Below are 21,587 nucleotides of genomic sequence, written 5' to 3' on the forward strand. Positions count from 1 at the left end.
TAGACAAAGACAGCAAGAAACAAATCTTTTCAAATACAAAACAGACAGGACTTTCAGATTTGAAAACTCAAATGTGTCTTGAATAAAACATGAATAATGACAGAAATGTTAGTCTTACCCTAACTTTGCAATGTGACAGAAGACCCCACATCGGCTGGGCACAGGCTTCCAGCTCAGCAGCAAAGGCAGCATAATACGTCTGTGACTCAAACTCCACGTGCTCATTTAATTCTCGTTTATTTAAATTCATACCTTCAAATAGATAAGCAGAGTTATAAAAAAATATCCAACTAGGCCAAAATGGAATGCAGTATTTTCAGCGTTATACAAAACTTCTGGAACAAGCAGTTTGAACAGGAGTAGATCAAAAAAGAGCAACAGCTATAGATTGGCTAGCAACTGCAGCCCTTGCTTGTCTGGCAATGTTAACATGGACAGCAGCCCTAACCCTCAGTCAATGAACTTCTGGATGGAACATATCTGCAACTCTTTCTAGGCACATTTATCAATTGAAAAGTTCATGATAAATATAAAATGTATATTACATATAAAATACTCTATCATAATAAACACATGCATTTTCACAGCAAATGTAGAAAAAGATCCAAGTTTATCAGGTGATTTTACTCAATATTTAAATTTAGAATTATACCAGTAAAACTTCCTGTATAAGTTATGACTTGCACTGTGAGTTCAACCTAACAATTGTGGCACCATGAATCTCACTCAGGTATGATGCAACTGCTCTTTAATCAGTTCATCCATTACCTCTTTTATTCCTAGAAAATCTACCTGTTTTCTAGAATATATTGTACCCTTCCAGAAAAGGGCACTTAAAGAATATTAGTGAAACATTTACATGTAACAGTATATGGATTTTGCTACTGTGAACATTAAGCTGTCTTAACATACTTCTATCTGTACAGATTTTAAAAGTCGCATACCTTGAAAGAATGATACAAAATTCATCCATGTTACCAAAAGACCATGATCTTCCAAAAACTTCTTTGCCACGCTTTGGTGTGAAAGAATGTTTATAAAATCACTAACGAGAGGCCAGTAAGTATTATTCTTCAGTAGTGCTTCCCCACAATTCACCACAACATGTAAACTATTTTCTTCATCTAGATTAAAAAAAAGAGGGAACAACACACTCTTCTGCTTTGCAATTTTAAAATAAAGTTACTGGATAACACAAAAATAAAAATTAGGATTTATTGTCATCTTGTGGTAACACACACACACTGCAGAAAGGTGTTATTTAGTCTGTGGTACTCGAGGTGGTTTCCTGATCTATGGACTCATCACCATAGATGCCACTCTAGTAGGAGATGCCCATACTTTGAACAAGATCAAAACCTTTAAAATGTCATTTGAACTGTAGCTGCACCAAAACTCCTAATATTCACCCTCACCCCAGTGACATGAGAATCTGTCACTTGCTTGTTTGGGAGCATTTAGCATAGATCAAAGCCTTCTTGAAATCACAGAGTCCAGCCAAGCAAAGAAACTTGATCTCCAGCATGTCTGGACTCTGTCCCTAGCTCTATGCAACAGGGTGGGCAAATTTCTCTTCCCTCTGTGCTCGCTCATCAACAGCCACCTGACAAACTTTTTCTTTTCCTCTCCTCTCTGAAGAAAACACTGTGCCAAATTTATTGTTTTAAGAAAGCTTTCCAACTAGCTTCTAACAGAAGCAAAACTGACAGTTGGTGCCCTAGTGGAAGCAGTGCTGATACTCAAGTGATACAGGCTAATAGATGCCTTAGTAAAACCATCACAGGTATGCCTTTCTGAATACAGTCAAGATGCACAAAAAGACCAAATACAATTTCTTCTACGAACATGTGAAACCAATTTTGAACTTGACATGCTTCCAGTAACCAAGCTACCTTACAGCATGCAAACGGGAATCCGGTGATCAAAACCTACACCAAATCTTGAGTCTGAGGAGAAAGACAAAAGGATTTTCACTCTGAATCTAGGACAGAAAGAGGGTTTACGCAGTTTTTCAAGAGTAGGACAGGAGCAAGTTCCCAAAAGGAAGAGGGAAGAAATTAGGGCAGAAGGGAGAAGTCTCTTCCCCTGAATCACAGAAGTACATCTTCTGCTCTACATCTGTCAAATAAATCTGACTGATTTTCATAAGGAGAACCTCCAGAAAGAACAGTAAGGAAACAGGATTGGTCCTGGCTTCATGATGCATGGGATATAACCTTCCAGCCCCCCTTGCCAGGTATTATCCTAACTCAAGCCAATAGAATTAAAATCTTGCATCTGATGGTCAGCCTTGGGGATGGCTCATGTCCAGTTTAGATGCACCAAAGGGCCCTTGTAGTTACCCTTTATGCGGGCAGGAGGGCCACAAGCAGTACGGCATAGCCAAAGCAAAAAGACACCGCTGTTAAGAGACTCCAATCTCTGGCCAATGAAGCATGGGTACCTGGACCAGTTCCCCCGGTATATATGTAAGCAACTTTTTTTCCTCTCCTTTGCTATTGAAGAACACTTTTTTCCTTTTATTCCAAGTTGTTTTATTTTCTTGATTTACTGGTACCAAGAAAGCAAACAAAAAAACATTCTTACCTCCATTATTTCAACAGAAGTTTTCTAACTTAATAATAAAGTATTTTGATCTTGACAAATTTTACTTCCCAAGAACATAGTACAGTTCGAAACAATGAATCAGATTTCATCCTGAAAGATATGCTGCTTGTGTTGTATGCAGCTATGAACAGACACTTTCTTGTTACAAGGCAACAGAGCTCAAAATTCTTCAACTGACTCCTATCTGTTTCACTGAGTTCCCAAAAGGAACAGGAAGCCAGAAGTTTAAGAAGCTGCACAGAGCACTTCTCTGCCACAGTTGATCAAATGCTCCTTAATCATTCTTGTTATCTTGTGCATCTGCAAAGGAAGGGAACCAGGTCTGGCTGTTCGGCTGCCTGGCTCCCATGTGCTCGCATCGCCTATCCAGGAACAGGATAGGATCTCAACTGTCTCTGCCTGAACCCACACAAGTACTTCGCAAAGAACCAACAGCTAGCTACATGTTCCTGGATTCTCCACCCCACTAAAGGGGATAGAAATCCAAATTTATTTTAAGTTGGCCAAGGCATAGTCACTTCTTCAGAGCACTCTGCGAGTCAGCGTTATGTAAGGGCAGTCAAAGGAAAAGTGTTTTGGTTTTGATTGCTTGTTTTTAAGAAGGAGCCATTACCAGAATATTTTCTGTGGGGGTATAAATTCTTCCATTAGAAGTTCAGTAGCAGAAAAGTACTGGGGGGGAACCCTCTAAGAGCATAGGGACATCAGTCTCTGTGGGGAGACAGTTTTACTATCTGCACCCACATTTATCGTCACCCTTTCACACTGGGAGAGGAGTAAGAGGATCTAGTAATGCGTTCCAAGTTGGCATCAGTATGGCTCCCAGGTCAAGTCTTTGCTTCAGTAACAGAGGTTGTCCATAATCACTTGGCAATCACAAATACCCTAAATTAACTGTATACTTTTAACAGGTCTCCAAAAGACAATTAACATTAGTGAAAAATGCAAATTAAACATGCCTCAGCAGACTCAATTCTTGGTATATGTTCTCCTTACTCCTCTTCAACATACTTTCTCCATCTATTCATTGGCTGGATTTGTAAGCTTTGTCTCATTCAGATCCTATAATGACCTACTTGTTTCCACTAGCTGCACAAACAGAATTCTTTTAAATTTATCTCACCAGCATGGACTTGTAACAGACTTCTTGCTATTTCTAGCATCATAAGGTATCCCTTGAAGTAAAACACAAGATACAAGCCCACAGAACTGCAAAAGGCAGCCAATAAGAATGAGAGGAAACAAAAAGTACTTAATTCAAATTTTTCTTGCAATTTACAGTCTGCCTGACCCCACACATACAAAGCAGCAAGGAGGAAATGTTGTGAGCACATTAAGAAGCACCCAGACTGATTCCACGATGGAGTCTTAGCTAAGACAAACCACTGGTACTGGGGAAGTAGTTAACATCACACCTTGGGAGAGCTGCTCCACAGACAGGTGTTTTCTCACAATCTATGACAAATATAACTGATGTTATTTAAATTACTAGCTCCAGCTTATATAATTAACTACCATGAAGTTTCTCCAGATATTGCCTAACCACAGTCATACCCCTCTTTCTGCCCTGATGCAAATCCTGATCCATTACCAGAAAGCTAGCAACATCCCATGGTGAAAAAGTAAATTTCAGAAAATGCTTTGAAAATAGCTTTAAATGCAATTCCACCAATACGGCATTAGCTTAGCAAAAATCACTTCATATACAAACTGTAAAGCAACTCATGTAGGGCACCAGAAAAATTTTCCATGTTGAGGTCCAGCTGAATGAGGACACATGTTATGGCTAGATGATGGGGAATTTCCCATTTCAGTACAAGGCATTCTGTATTAGGCTATACAGAGAGTGGGCTAAGAGATAAATTACTTCAGACAAAAAAGAACAGATTTCATGCAGAAGTTGATGATATTTATCTAGCAGCAACACTCAACCTATCTGGAGTACTTTTGAGTTCAGACTAGGATAAAGAGGGCTGAGACGTTTGCGGTCTGTTAGGCACAGGAAAGCACAAAAAAGTCAATAAAATTTGTTGTGCCACCATCTTCAGATAAGGACAAGTAAAACAAGGAGGACAGAAATAAGACTGCTGTTTTCACTATAAAAGTTATACAATATACAGTAATTTAAATTCAAATTGCCACTGTCAACTAAAAGCATGATAAAATGATAATATTAACAAAGTTAAATCATTCTCCCTTAACCTTCATAAGGATTGGTGGTATTAAAAAAGTAATTTCAAATACTTCAAGTAGTTTGTGAAATACTGCAAAAATATTGTTTAAATTAATAAAAGTCTCAGTTTTCATATGTAATTTCTCATCCAAATGAGCTTCATAGTGTATATCCACTTTAACCAACAAATGGAGCACCTGCAAGATAGTGCTCTATTCTAAATCATGTAACATTCTTACAAAAAAAAAAACCCTACAAAACAGAGGATAAAATATCAATACAATTCTTGAGAACTACCCACATTTCTAGGAAGTTCTCCAGGAAATTCTCAGACTCGGTCTCTACCATATATTGCTCTATCCTATGCGTTTTGGAGATGGGAGGGAAAACACGCACTGAATTTACAAAGAAAAGATATTAAACTTTCTATAGAACCAATTTATTTATTATCTATGGAAACAAGAAAAAACAACCTACCTTGTAATTCACTTTTAATAAGGCAACTTTCCATCATATATAATAGAACTGTGACCATAATATCCAACAGCTGACATTCTTCTGTTACTTGGCGTGCAAGTTCTTCATTGCTGAACAACTGAACACTGATATGCACAATTCTATTAGACATAGTGTCTGATTCATGGCTTTTCTTCAGTGTTTTCATAATAAAAGCATAATGCTGAACAAAAGTTTTGGTAAAAGCAATCTGAAAATTATGAAAAAATTTTATGTTAACAAGCACCATTCCTTTCATTATAAAATATTCTCTTACAAAAGTACTATTAGTACATCCTTGAAACACCAAGTTACCATGGCAAACCAAAACTGATGGTCCCATGTCTAGTTTTTCCTGAAACACTACACACGAAAAGACATCTATAAAGAGGGGTAACTTATGCTTCCAATATTATTAAGTAATCTCAAAATCCAACTTTCTCATTATGTACATTCTACAGAGATTAAAAAAACAACCCACAAACACAGCAATGTTGAAACAAGAAACGTAAGGTCACAGCATACCTGTGAAAGTAATAATGTTCTAATATTAATCTTTTTTTTTTTTTAACATCCTAAAACAGGGTGTAATGTCCCAAAGTGACATACTACAAACAATGAGATCAGTGGTAATTAATAAAATGGCAGTAACTTGATCACTTGCAATCATCTACCTATTGAGTAAGGTTTTCATTTATCTGTCAAGGATGACATTTTAACACTGAATTTCATCTACTGTCAGAGTATCCTATTTCTTTTTAATAGAAATAAATCGTTATTAAGAGCTTTATTTCCTTAATTAAGTGCTTTCTCCTAAACAACTGAGTCATCAGCAAGCTTTGCTATTCACTATACAACTGTTTTTTCTAAAGTCAGATCAGTATTTAAATATGTCGATCGATACGTATGAGTCTTGGAACAATTTCCTGAGCTACCCCATTAGCCTTAATTTACACTGTAAACCAACCTGCTGCACTGCACATACACATGTGCTTATCTGCCAGCTTTGAAATCACTTCTCACTCAGTACTTTCAATTTCTGAATTAACACCATCTGGACTTCCTTTGCTTAATAGGAAGAAAAAGTACAAGTTGCACAGTGCTGAAAATTTTCATCTCAAAGTTTAATATCCCATGTCTATTCCTTCTGAAAGTATTCACCTTTTATAAACACAAAATAAGACATTTTAAATCCACCCTAAGGCAGTTATCACTACACTGTACACAAATCACTACTTCATTTTTACCCGTCCCAGTTTCTGCACTTCTGTATTTTTTATTATAGCACTATCATGATAACATAACACTGCTGTTGGGCACAAGGATGGCTTCTTACAGCAAATATCCTCAAAAATAAAGATCAAGTTTCTGACGCAAAATAAACAAAGCTGAGCGGGATATTACTGCAGGAAACACCACTACATTGCCTAACTTACCCTGCTTTATCTAGCCCAAAATGATGGAAACTTGTATAATAATTGAAAGTGTCTTCTATGTACAGCACCTAGCACAATGGTGATTATTTTTTAGCTACAGCCTCTTGCAGCAAATACATAGCAATGTATTTGCAATATGCTACCTAACTTGCTCAGTTATTACAACAGCATTCCGGCATTCCCACATAGAACAACCTACCATATAATTTGTTTTAAATTAAGGCTTGATACAACTGCAATCACTGGCAATGGAATTTAAAACAAACGATATTTATAACAATAAAACATTTAAGCTATTAATCTGGTATTTTAACTTAGTATATTAATGTTACGATCATTATTTTTAAAATCATGATTTACTACTAAACTCCAGCAATACTAAAATACAACATGCAATTTAGCAAAACAACTTCATAGGTTTCATTTTCCATCACATTATTTCTTCACATTGTATTACATTTAAATAGGATTCTAAGGTTACGTCATGTAGGAACTACATTGTTCTTGAACTGAGTGCTTGGTAAAACAAGTTGACTGCAAAAAAGGCCCTGCTAAGTCAATTGCTTGATTTATTTAAATAACCACACATCAAATCTTTTTGTGCCTTACATGTATGATAATGAATTTCTCAAAGTACTGTGGATTCACTATCTACACAGCTTAATGCTAGAGTCCTTAACACACTTCAACAAAGAAAAGGCATAAGCTTTAGCCATATGTTCATTTGTAACTTCAACAAACACATCTCCTTCCAATTTTGAAAGAAAAAAATGAAACTCAATTCCAGAGGTTAAAATGCTGAAATACTGTGGTAAACTGCAGCCCATATATTAGAATAGCAAGAGTGTGTTAAGTCAGTCCAACTACTTCAACATCCTGTCTTTGAGTGGCTAACACTGTAACACAAGAGGATGATATGGAATGGAGCAAAAATGCAGATATGGCATAACTCGTCTTTCCAAATAGTCATTCAGCTTCCAACCATTTGCAAGTAGTGGCTTCCTAAGACAGATGTGCTTTTTGCATATTTAATTACCTTCACTGATTGACTCTGTATGATCTTGCACAGCCTTTAGATTTGTAGCCTATGCAAAAACAAAGCTCTTTGTTTCATCTCATCTTAGCTGCCATTCAACAATCCCAGAACTTTTAGGAGCCTAACATCAACCCCTGGCTCAGTTAGAGAGAACTTGCATCTCCCATGCTGCCACATGAAAGTTGTGCTGAAGTTTAGTTTCCAATAGAAAAACCATTCTACGGAATTGGTAGAACAGCACATCCAAGAATTGGTGAAGTCCTATTGCTCTAACTTCCTCAGCCTTCAGTATGGGAAATGCCTGAAAACACAAAACTTCCACTTCTCCATTTCTTTATTTTCTTTATTCCAGTTTATAGCAAGGCTCCACTCTTGCATGATTTACACTCTTCCATGATTTACACTCTTCCACCAGTTTGCTGTTCATAGTCAACCACTTCTTTTCTTTCTCCTGGAAGGTCCGTTCTATTTCTTTTGTTTTCCTTCTTGCAGAAACCTTGACAATATAAAAACACATCTAATTTCTTGGAATCTCCAGAAAGTTTCTCTTTTACTTTCTTTTACTTCACTTGTAAATCTTCAAAGCCTCAAATGTCAGAAACTGCCAGAAGGGATGCCTCAGGCACAAATCCTGTAAGGCAAAGACCATAGAGCTAGTTAACTCAGTGTTTTAGCCTGCCATTTTCAACACCTCTTCCCAATACTGAAACCCTAAGAGAGGTTTGTTTTCTTATTTAAAAAGAAAGCTGTGCAAACAGAGATTGCTGGTGTTTCACTGACTCCTGTGCAGGGTATGGTGGAGTCAGTCAGCTAGCTGCACTACATTTATGCTAGCGATTAGAGATTTCAGCAATTTCAGAACGTGTACAGATAGCCAGCTCTGTGCCTACCTGTCTGGCTAGCTCACTCAATTTATCAGAAAAACAACCTTGCAAAAGAACTCTGATGGTTTAATAAGCTAAGTTAGTTCAGGAAAAAAAAAAAAAAAAAATCAAACAAGTTGCCACAACAGCAGTGCCAGAAAAAAGTAAGACAAAGTACATGTGGTAAAGATGAAATGGGAGAAAGTAGCAGAAAGCTGAGAAATCACATGAAAGTTCACATCCCTACAGGCATTTCCTGCTCTGACTTTGCTTACTGTTGAAAAATATCTTTCAGACACTAACAGCAATTAAAACAAACAGATTCTAAGAGATTTGAAATAGCCAGGGTTCGTGCTAATATTAAGTTTGTATGTAGGAACTGAGTTAACTGCTGTTTAATCAAACACAATATTAGCTTGGTAACAAAACAAAAGGAATGTTTAAATAATCCTTCTGTCTGAACATGCAGTATGGTGGCTGGAAAATGGATTGCTTCCAGATAAAAGGTTGCAACCAGTAGAGGAAGCGAATATACCACAGCCTCCATTCCTAGTACACAGCGAAGGAAGATTATGAAAAACTCATTGAAGACTGAGGCTTCTTGCCACCAGAAAAGTGATCCTAAGATCATAAGAAGTTGTAGTTATTACTTGGTATATCATAAAGGTAAACGTATCAATACTTACCAGATTCCTCCACACGCTGCTAGCAGTTGGGTGTTTTCACAGACAGGCAGGACTCTAACCAGCAAAGGATCAGGAGAACTGGGGGTCCACAAGGGTCTCCAAATATCAAGAGGAATTCAAGCTTTATGGCAACGGATATTCAGTCAAAATGTCCTTACATCTCATGTGTTAGTTGAATCCAAGACCAAGATGGATCTAAGTTGGTATCCCAAATCAAAATAATGTCTCAACATGCACAGAGTATAGCTGAAGATCCATGTTTTATCCTTTTCTTTCTTGCAAGTTATCTTCATATCCTTTACTCCGATACAAGGTTTCAAGAAGGCACAAATGCAGCGCTGCACCATTACAAAGGAGCATTCTTGAAGAAATCTTCATGACTGGACTTCAGGATTTCTTGATCTTTGCCTCCCAACAGGAATTGAGAAGGTCCAAAACTTTAGCATGGCTCAAAGGTATGACGTGATCAGAGCAAAATGTTAAGCCTGACTGCTATGTATACTAGGTCTTGGAACATGTAGAGCAAACAACCAACCCTGGCTGTGCACCAAGATTTAAAACAGGAAGATGACATCCCGTCTCCGTGACTCCAAGCCAGGAGACACTTGGTATGGACAACTGCAAAGCTCTGTAAGGAAACAGCTGGAAGGCTGCCAGAATCTCCTAGGGCATAGCTAAAGCAAGTATACTCACACTGTAAAGGCCTTCATGGAGAAATCACTGCCTACTACAACAGTTGCAACAGGAATGAAGTCACCACAATAATTTACCAGTAGTACCATACTACAGAGTAACTTAGTGCTGAGCCAAATCTTCCAACTGATAAAAATCCAATTTACTACGTAAAACAAACAAACGAAATCCTGTACTTGCAAATGTGAACTAATAGCCAGAAAGGAAGAACAGAACACAAGAACAAAAATTAATACTGCTGCTCCAAAACTATCAGTCTTTTGTCCACATCTCTCTTCAAACACTATGCACTTTAGACTTTCTAACAGAATACTCAAAACAAAGTAAAAGATCTGCATTATTTTACTGCTTAGTATTCAGATATAAACATATGTGGCTTCGTGCAAGGCATAATACACTCTAAATATATAAGAAAATGGTGTTTCAATTCGAACGAACTAAGATAAGTACCTTATAATCTTGATCTGGCAGCATGTTGAGTAAGAAAGTCACCATCTTCTGTGGAAATTCATATTTTATTGTCCAAAACAATAATTCTTCTAGAAAACATTTATGCTTCAAAACATCCATGATAGATTGATCTGCATAAAAGGTTGGAGGAGGGGATGTGTGATAATTATGTCATAAATTTTATCAATAACAACAATAATGCAGTTGCAAAATCTGACACACAACTAACAAAAATTTAAGAACATCTTAGTGCACTTTTTTTTTCCAGAAACACTGGAAAAAATGAACATAGCCAATACTACATAATGCAAAATCTTGAAGACTAAAAAGAACCTCCTAGAGAAGTCAATGAAGCTTTCAGTACAATTCTACCACAAAAAAAAGAGTCCAATCTTTGCTGATTGCATTAAACCTTATCGCCTTACTGCAACAGCTCCACCAATTTTAATGAATCACAGCAACCTGTAGTCACTTAATCGAGGGAAGCACTTAATAATATACACCACCACCTAGCTATGTGAAAACAGCAAAACATCAAAAGACCATTTATGGTTAAGTGGTTAAGTTTTAATCTCCTAACAACACTTCTATTTGCAAAACTCAAACAAGCTAAATAGAAGCAATAGTGTATTAGCCATTTTTATTTTTAAGGCAAGGTAGGTATAACCCTTGAAAATTACCTATCTTAAGTCAATGAGGGATCTCTTTTCCCCAGCCACACAGTTTTTGTTCCATTTGTTAATAAAAAAGCTAGCATAATGCCCTGATCAGATGGTATAAGAGACAGTCCCATCCTTCCCCTTTCAACTCCCAGCTGCTCACTCTGCCATCTTGTTCATGTTGACAGCACCCATTTGTACATCCCTGTGGAGTACCTACATAGGAATCAAATCATCTTTCCATTTTGTCAGCCAAGTTTTCAAGGAGATTAGTTTCCCGATACAGTTCACTGCAATGCTGCACAAACACTGACTTCTGCTAGAATAAACTGTTCATAAAGCTATGGCTTGACAAGAGCGTTAATTAACATCACTGAAAAGAAATGCTAAAATACAAAGCTTCATTATCATCATTCTTCATTAGTTATTTATGTTTTAAAACTACAACAGGAACTGTTCACTCCCATAACATTATTTTCTATAGCCCGAATATTATTTCTTTATAACTAGAAATCAACTAGACCTGAGGATAGACCCCTCCACACAATATTGTGTATCCCAATGGGACTTTACAAAGTGCTCCCATCAGCACAAAAATGCTCAATCTGGACAGCTTCTAGCCTTGAAGACTCACCACTCCACTGAGGTATGACAGCTTCAAGGACTGCACAGGATGACTTTGTGCCTACTAGTTAAACAGCAATCACCTTCATTTTCCACCGTTACCAAATATCAGAGTTCCACTGTCAAGTGACCAATCAGTGCGAAACATCTCAGGAATTGCAAAAGATTGTGAGAAACAGTGAATAATTTAAATTTTAGGGATCTCCTCAAGACTCTAGCAAGCCACACAAAGAAGAGAGTATTTTATTCAATATATTCTACAAGCGCTGAAATAAAAAATTACCTTCACAGACTCATGAAAGATGTTATAATTTTTACAAAATACTTTGTAAAGTGTTACACATCACCTACTGCAGCAAACGTGTGATGATCGTTTACATTTTCCTCCTCGTCTCTTGTTAAGAAATTACGTGTGTGAATTTACTGCCCATGAAAGCTTGGTAGCCATGCAGACTGAAGTCCTCTGTCCACAGAACAGACAGCACAGGTTTAGGTACATTCCAAGTGCCCTGAGTGAGAACACCCGGCATGAAGACAAGTGACGCAACACCTTATCTGTCACTGATGCGAAGCTTTCTGACATGTACCACAGTTGTACAACGCATACTAATTGTTTTATACAGCAGCTTCAGTCAGGGACAGAAGAATATATATCCAATTATACCTGCTACAGAATTTAAGTAGGCAGAATGCTCTTACCCAACTTGGAAAATTTGTCAAGAACACTGGGACTAAAGCTCCCACTCTTGCGAAAAAAGAAAAAAAATGATAGTTTTATCACGATTTTAAATTTCCTTCAGCAAATTAAAAATAGTGCCTGTGGGTTTAAAATTGTCCTAAACTTCACATATTTAAGATGGTTGCAGGTTTTAAAACAAAGTAACAATAGAAAAGTCTCTCAATACTCAGTCACACACGTGTATCAATGACACCTCAGGATAAAAACCATGTTTTCTTTAAAGAAACCTTTTATTCCTTCCCAGTGCCACAAAAGACTCCACAGACTGTTTTAAACACCTTCATGGAATACAAGTCTTAGTGTACCAAGACATCACCGGTATATAAATAATCCCCCAATGAAGACAGTACCGCTAAAGACCTAGGATGGGAAAGGGAGTCTGCTTATATGGAAAAGGTAAATCTGTTTTTATTCAATACTCAGTTTTCTAAAATTTTCTTTTCATACTCTTATTTTATACCATATTGGACATAAAATATGAATACTGAAAACTTCAGAAAACTATTCAATATTTAATAAAAACAGATACTTACCCTTCCCCCACTGGCAGACTCCCTCCTCTGGGGCTGATATTAGGAGCTACCAACACCATGAGCACAGTCCATGTTGGGACCTCAGAGGGGGGGAAGACTACAATCCTGGGGGGAAATCAAATGTTGAATTAAAGAACCACTTTTCCTGAAATGCCACTGCTCATACTGTTTTCCAGACTGAGGAAACTTCTAAACATGGGCTTCCTCCCTGCCCGTTTTCCATAATCAATCATTTCGCATCAGAAAAAAAGATCATCTTTTTCTTGCATTATCTGACTAACTTATCTTTTAGGAAACTTAACAGTTTAAGTAAGAGAGCTTTCCTGGGGTGTCAGTAAATTGCCTGCAGTTCTCCAAATCTACCACATTTTCCATAACATTATTAATCTGTCACATTCCTGATTCATTCTGAGTCTCTCTCATCCCTACTTATATAAACACTTATTGCTGCAGTATGCAGGAACCAAGGTACCTCTGCCTGCAGAGCCTTCATGGTCTTTCACATATCATTGCTTCACCTCTCAGCAACACACCTGCCAAAATATTTAGTTTTCTGCTTTTCCAACTTTCCAAACTTTTTCATTCAAGCTGAAAACACCAGAAATAATCAGTCTTCCTTTCCCATAGCCATCACAACACTTTCATATCTGTTTATTGACTTCAGGAACTTCTGCATTTCAAATTCAAGCTTCAAATCTTCACTTAAACACCTTTACAGGAATTTTTTCAAACTTCCACCATCGTTTTTCACCCAAATGTTCTTTTCTCAAACCTTGCAATTTCTTTCCGCTTGTGATGTCAGTCCACACATACTCTCATAAAAAAAAAAGTATTCAAACCCTTCACTTTTTAGCACAAAAACACAAAGGAAAAGCATGAGATAAGGCTACCTCATCTCTAGCCTACGTTCATTCTTGAATTAGAACTTGCACTGACCTCAGTAAGAGTGCTGTTCATCTTGGACTAGAAATTGTACAGAGGATTAGTTTCAGTCTAGGAAAATAATGAAGTGGTTTCAAAGGAGACTTCATCCACGTATCTTTTCTTAAGCATGACTACAAAAACATTACAGAAAGACCAGCCAAAACCAGAGAGAACCATTACTGCCTGGCTGAGAACATAATCACATTGTACAGTGGCATAATGAAAAAAAATTGTCAAGAACAAATACATCAAAAACCTGTTTGCCAAGATGTATTCCAATCCTGCCTGCCACACAGTGAAAATAGAATGAATTGTTAGATGCCAACTTATAACACGAAAGTGACAAAACAGTTGGTCAAATGAAGTTCCAGAAAGTGATAATCACTCCCAAGAGAAATCGAAGCTGCAAATTAGCATCATTTCACTCGCTATTCTGTTTTAGACTATTATGTTTAATGCCTGCCACATGCAGCACCACAGTGCTTGGGAAGTGAATGAGTACCCCTAGATAATTCTTTAAGATAAACATAAAGCAAATATGATATACTGAAATCAGTACTTTATAAATACCTTTGGTGGTGCTGCTTAGTTTCACCCTCTTGCGCTTGCCCACACCTTGGCTACCATCCTGGTCCTCCTGGGGTAGAGGAAGAGTTTAAAAAGTTGATAATCGTATATTTGGAATTTATTGCCAAGAGACTATATGCTCTCAAAATTCTCGTTCAACTATCAAGCTAAAACAGAGATGCCCTAAATATACTTTCTTACCACAAAATACTTCTGCTGTTTACAGGAACCAAGGAGTCAGTGCAACTCATTAGGGAAAACAATTCTTTAAATTGTTCTTTTTCCTCCTACAGGCAACATTATGATCTGCAAGTTCAGACAACTTCATCTATTTCAATAATTTTGTCAGTTGGTTGCTTTGATTTCTGAAACTGGTTGCTACAAAAATGTTTAATTTAGCACTAAAAATTTTCTAAATGTTGCACACCCAAGGTTTCTCTTTACTCATCAATAAGGATTCTTTTTGTTTGTTTCCTAAAAAACTTACCAGCCAACACTTCGACTCAAAGTTGGCAACACAAATAGCTGCATATTTTCTAATCATTACAAAGTTTTGTTCCAAGAATAAAGTCCAAGAATAAAGACCAATTCTAATTGCTTGTTTCCTACAGAATAAAGCAAACACCTTATGCAGGCATTTGTCACCTGAAGTTTTCAATGCACTCTGCAAACAAAACAGCAAAGGATCTAAAATGCAATGCAAGTTAAAAACATCACCACCACTTTACAAAATGTAACACTTAGAAAATAATGTGACATTAGAGGACTATATTAAATGTTCTGTTTCTCATTTCTAACAATAGCAGTCCCAATGAAACCCTGACATAAACAATAAATTCTACAGGTACTAATAAAATGAGAGAAAATTAATGTGCAAGTATCTACGGCTAAGGGTAATCAATCAATATCAACCTTCTCTAATCAAAGGTCCTACTTTAGTTCCAAATTTCAAGAGGGATGATAAAGAACATGGAACACAAGAAGAAACTATTCTTCATTGGTGAGAAAAATTATTCATATTTTATATATAAGGACTGACCAAAGGTATCACGTTAAGGAAAGATCTGATTTTTTCCTCATCTCTTCAGTACCTCCATCTAAAAAAAACCTGTAGCCAACTTTTAAGATGGACACACATTTGAACCCTTAGATCTCCTGTGGTCTTTGTGAACACGTGCTACTTCTGCGCTCAGGAGGCAGTCAGTTGTCAGCATGTTGTCACTGATCGCTCCCCCCACCAGAGAGGCTAAAGGTGCCAAACAAAAATCAGACCGGCAGAGATTATGATACTACTACTGCTGGAAGAGTCTGCAATTTAAGTCTCCTGCCCTGAAGACAAGGATTCAAAATTCCTGTTGCTAGACAGGTGACACCTTCAGGTCTACCAGCCTTTCCAGCAGCCGCAGTGAAGCCAGAGAGGTGGTAGAGAGGCCTTAATCAGAAAATAAGGCATTTGAGCATACAAATTGTAATTAATGTGTTGGATTCTGACCTCCAACACCGCCGCTCTGGCGATATAGGAGGGTAAACATGTGTTGTTTATGAGGAAAATGTTGAACATTACCTCAAAAGTTGCAATGAAGATTATTTCACTAAAAAGAAGATGTGTTGCCTTACTGAGAAATACTTTTGAGAACTGTTTTTTCCTTAATGACACTAGATAGTTGGTTTCCATTACTGCAGTATAGTAGGATTAAATCTTAATGTCAAGTGCAGAAAAATTAACAGCCTTGAGACAGCGAGTACTAGGTCACACTGTGTTTCCCAAGGCAAAGGATAAAGAATAAGCATGTGAGAAAGCAAACGTAGAACACCTTGTTTTTACCCACTTAGTACACAAAAATAATACCAGAAATATATGCAGATTTGCTTTACGTAACAGAATATTTAACATTAAGCCTAAGGTGTGCCACCTCTGTCTAAATTTCAAATAATAAATTTTATGTAATATCGGATACCATTTTATAAAATGGTCTAATTTTTGTACTATTACATTAAACAAAAACTGGAATCAACAACTTTATATAACTACGTAATATGTCATTTTAGCGTTCATTAAACTACAATGATGCCAAAATGAGATATCCAATACAGTTATCCATCAGTGTAGTCAAAGTGTCCATGGACTGGGTTTTATTAATTGGAATATACTATTCTCTTAAATAGGAAAGGTTTAGAAATTGTCTTTTTTTTTCCTCCTTTTGTACAAAGGAAGATACAAAGGGGGAAAAACTAATGAAGGAAACTAATGGCAAGTTGTCTCCAAAATATCACAGGTTGGAACACAAAGCATTTTAAAAATAAAGCACAAATATACCTATACCATTTTACGGGAAAAAACTAAAACCAAAAAAAAACCACCCACATCTCAGCATAAATTTATCTATCCAATCCATTTTTAACTTAGAACCATCTACCATTGTAGAAATTAAGCCAGACACTGAACTATGCAAAACTTTTCAAGTTACTTACTTCCCTAAGGAAGTACTACTTTAATTCATATCCTTCACAATCTAGCTCTTCATCGGTGTGCTACTTTTAAAACTCACCTCATAGGAAAGTACACTAGCCTTTCTAGATTCATCTTAAATATCAGAGAAAGAAAAACAAGTTAGAAGTGTACTCTTGCTACGTTTCTAAACTCAATCATAGCTTTACTCTCCTATAAGAGATTATATTGGAGCATAGAAGAAGCTGTAAGTACCCTTTGTAACATATGGGAATAGATGGAGGGAAGGAAGAGAAGTCATGAAACAATAGAACTTCTTCCTCATTTCTCTAATGAGCAACTCTCCAGTTAGCTTTTCTCTAGTAAACTCATTTATCTAATACGCATTTCACCTTCCACCTGCATAGCTCTGTTTAGGCTTTTTTACTTTCTTTTCAATAATTCACATTTGGTAAGCAGACCACAATTATGAAAGATTATAAAAGGGAAAAAAAGCCATCTTTCTTTCAGCAATGCTACTGAGATTTACTTATGTAGACTAATCTAGTACCACATTTATAGAATGCCTCCTCTTTGTTGTTCTGTTTCCTAAAAAAAAGCCTCAATATTATTTTTAATATCTTTCTACATTATATCAATGGGATTTTATTGAAAATAGGAAAGGAAAATCCAGAAGCACAAATATACATTAAAGATCATTTACATTTTTAGTACTTATTGTTTTTACCTTCAACTTTACTTCCTCCATTTTTTTTTTTTTCCTTTTTTAATTTCTAAATGCAAGTTTCAAAATAGGAACTTGTGCTTTTTTTTATATATATATAAAAGTATCTTAATAATGTAATTAAGATCTTAATATTGATCCCAGGCATGTGAGCATGTACAGAACTTCCACTCAGGTAAATCACATCTGTGCTAACATAGTAAAATATTTACATACAATAAACGGCTATTCACATCCTGGAGATCAGAAAAAAAAGTCTCTCTAGAAAGCAGGTGTCTCTAACTGGCAAGCTGTAGTGTAGTTGCCGTAAATCCCTCCTCATTTATAAATAAAATATCTTTGCCTTAAAACTTACCCTGATAAAAAATTCTTTCCCCCTAACATACATCTCTGTCTCTACTTCTGGGAAAGATGTCCAAGATGGAGGTAGTGTTGCTGACATCTGATCTCTCTTCAGACTCTTACAACTTCAGATTACTCCTCTGTTACCATTACTTCCAGAGGTAAAACACCAGGAAGGATGCTAAGTCATTTTAAGTTTAGTCAAAAATACTACTTGAGCTTATTAACATTAACTTGAACTGCCTTTTTAATTTCTGGGCCTTAAAAGTGATGTTGCTAGCAGTCTTTTGCAGGTTTTTGTTTGTTTGTTTTTGTCAAGTGATGGTGAAAGAACAACAAGCAATACTTGGAAAATGCCAAATTATAAATAGCACTGCTGAAAGCATACCAGATGCTGTTGTGCCTGTGACAGAGGCAAATATGTCATACAACTGTTTCAGATAGACACAAACAATTGTTTTACTTCAATAACCGTTCAGAGAATTCAGAATAATCAGAACTTCTATGAAAAATTATACTTAACGTTATTCAAAAGTAGTTATACTACCCTACCATATCTCTAAGAATCAATCTGAAGGCTTACTAGTTGAAATTAAGTTTTAAGTAAGGGTGGGGTGGGACAGACAGACGGACGAAGAAGTTGAAAAAGTAACCCTATGAGAATTTAACTTTCCACATTAAGTTCCACTTGTTTATTATATCTCAGTATAGGAGATTCCCTCCTTTTTACTCCCACACAGTATGTTTGGTAAATAGGGTCAAGTCTACACATGGGAATTTCTCTGCAGATAAATTCTCACTGCTACTATCACCAGTTCAGCTGGATTCTCAGGTGCCAAAAGCTGCTAACATCATTCTGAACATCACATGCTTTAAGTTTGCTTTAATCAAGCCCACTTTACTTGATAGTGACTTTTGAAGTACTTAGACAAGTTTCTTCTATATTACTTATATAAATTGAACTGAAACAATATAAGCAGAAATAAGGATTTTTTCCAAGACGTCCTTAGGACATGAGATCTGTTCCTTTACGTCTCCATTATTTCCAATTACTAAAATGGAGAGAACGTAGTAGACAGAAGAGTAAAGGTTTGTAGGATTTGGCTGCAAGCAATTTCTCTTTTTAATATTCTGTTGCAGTTCGTTATATTCTTTAAAAACAGTCTCACCTCATCTGAAGAATCCCCTTGTCCTGATGTTGCTGTAGCACCTGCTAAACCTTTTGAAATAAGAAAATTTAGAAATTCCTTTCGTAAGTCTTATACTGAAAGAAGAATATTTTATGATATTTAATTAACCAGTATGAAATGAAAAAACATTAACTTTCTAAAAAGATACACAGCACTGGACTGAGAAACTGGGGTCAGATTTCCAAGGAATACTCAGAATACAAAATCTGGGTGGGATTTGCAAATACGTTCAATTGCAAAACTTCAATGTACTGAGTTAGAGACATGTTCTTTTAGAAATTGCAAAAAAAAAAAAAAACCTCCAACTGCCTTCACTGATCAAAAAATTCCACAGCACTTTTGTAGGAACAGGTCATTTAACTTAGTTGCAATGACAAAATTCCACTACGAGCAATTTCATCTTGCCTACTCAAATTCCACTAATTCTACAATAGGAAAATGATGCTTGGTATTTCAGCAGCAAGAAGTGAACATGTTTAATTTTGTTGACAGAATTGAGTCGTGTAATTTGGCGGTGCACTAAATAACAGGTAATTCTACACGTTTCATTAAGATTTGCCTTTAAAACAAGGTAAAGTATACATATATTTTGAATATATATTTTTGAATATATAACAATAATCAAGTCTTATCTTAAATACGTTTTTACACAGACCTTGAACAGCTAACGTGCTAGTACCAGCTCCTTGTTCCTGCATGCCACATGTAAGTTTATCCTCAGGAAATGCCAGTCCGGAGCCTTTCAAAGCAATGAGGTACTTTTCATGACTTTTCTTTGCACATGCATTCTCTCCAACACCTTGAATACATATGTAAAACAGCGTTACAGTACAACAGCTACCTGGTTCATATATATTATACTCTATACAAGCAATCTAAAAATGGTCCATGTTTTAATAAGCTGTACAATTTTGAGAAGTAGAAACTAAGAAGTTTTTCAACTAATAAAACAAAATCCAAGAGACCAAAGACATTCTGTTTTTCACCTTCCAATTTGGTGTTTCCTTCCAAACAATGTACTTAACTTCCATTTTAACAGCATTGCCACCATTAACACCACAGGAGAAACAAAAAAACAAACAAAAACCCCAAACAAGATTTTTTTTGGGGGGGGAGGAAGGACCTAAGATTTCCAGAGGACTGGAACTGTAATGATAATACTCCATATATACATTCTGATAGTTGGAACTTTGAAAGAAAAGTTCAAGTTTTGGCAGCTTCAATTAACAAAAATTATTCCAAAAGATATTACCACTTGAACAGTCTGATGAAGGCAAGTCATATTGTATGCTTTGGATATAAAATTTACATAAAGAAATGAATCGAAGAAAAAATGTACTATAAGGAAAAGATAAAAACCTGATAGTTTGCTCCTCTAAAGTTTAAGGAAAATAAATCATGAAAGATGCCAGCATCCTTTCAGATATACACCTTTCACGCTCAAAGCTAGAAGTGCAGGTTCTGCTTTACTATCTTCTTCTTTGCTTTCCCTATCTAGACACATATTGTCTATCCCAAAGGTCCAAATAATAAAGCCTTACTTCCTATTCCACATCTCTCTCTCAGGAATTCCATCACATGTAGGAGAAGAGACGTCATTAAATTTTTCCCATTCAAATACCATCAGACAGGAGCAAAAAAGAGGAAAGAGGCACGATAAAGACAACTGCCCCTGCAGCAGCATTTCTCCTTTCAAAGATTTGAAGATTGCTTGTACAGTCAGCTGCTGCCAAGCTACAATAATTACTATTTGTTCCATACCTATGCAAAGGACTCAAAAATGATACCTCCTAATTACAAGAAAACAAGACAGAGTTAATTTATGCTATTTGGGGTGGGGCAAAAGGGAGAGCGTTAAGACTGACTACCCAGCGTTTTTAGATTCACTGTCACTTAGAACAGGATAGAACAAATAATTGCTTGTACAGAATTGACTATTTTTAAGAAAAAGAAAGCTTTTCACAGAAGTGCAGTACATATGATGGCCTTCTGCCATTCAAGTCTCCTCCAGTAACCTCTGTGAGAACAGATCCCAAAATATATTACACATGTTCCACTTCCACTAGACACAATGCATCTTATTTGGCAGCAGTAAGCTACCATGTTCACTTCACTTTACAGTGAGTGGATTTATTGCAAAAACTCATTTGAAACGATGCCTCTTTATGCTGTTATCTGGGACACAGAAGATAAGAGATCTACTGCTATATAGGTCTTAATAAGAAATGCTTCCAGTTGTTCCCGAAGCCCACCCCCCTTCTATCACCAACAAAATATATCCCTAAAAACATGCAATTTTCAGGGGTTTGAGAAACTAGATAAAAACATGCATCTCTGAAGTGATAAAACTTAAACCCTTAAAGTCTTCATAATTTAGAAATTTATTTACTAGAAATA

At 36.4% G+C, this 21,587-nt stretch overlaps 1 protein-coding gene across 1 annotated transcript in view; it reads right to left on the reverse strand.

Moving 5' to 3' along the window:
* The window catches only part of UBR3 (ubiquitin protein ligase E3 component n-recognin 3), a 105,471-nt gene that overhangs the window by 70,051 nt on the left and 13,833 nt on the right, over positions 1 to 21,587 (reverse strand). Inside the window, 7 exon segments of the mRNA XM_050711635.1 lie at positions 119 to 252; positions 945 to 1,124; positions 5,258 to 5,486; positions 10,440 to 10,570; positions 14,489 to 14,555; positions 19,170 to 19,219; positions 19,846 to 19,989. Coding sequence (XP_050567592.1) covers positions 119 to 252; positions 945 to 1,124; positions 5,258 to 5,486; positions 10,440 to 10,570; positions 14,489 to 14,555; positions 19,170 to 19,219; positions 19,846 to 19,989 — 935 coding nt within the window.

Source organism: Cygnus atratus, chromosome 6 (assembly GCF_013377495.2).
Source record: "Cygnus atratus isolate AKBS03 ecotype Queensland, Australia chromosome 6, CAtr_DNAZoo_HiC_assembly, whole genome shotgun sequence".
Lineage (NCBI taxonomy): Eukaryota > Metazoa > Chordata > Aves > Anseriformes > Anatidae > Cygnus > Cygnus atratus.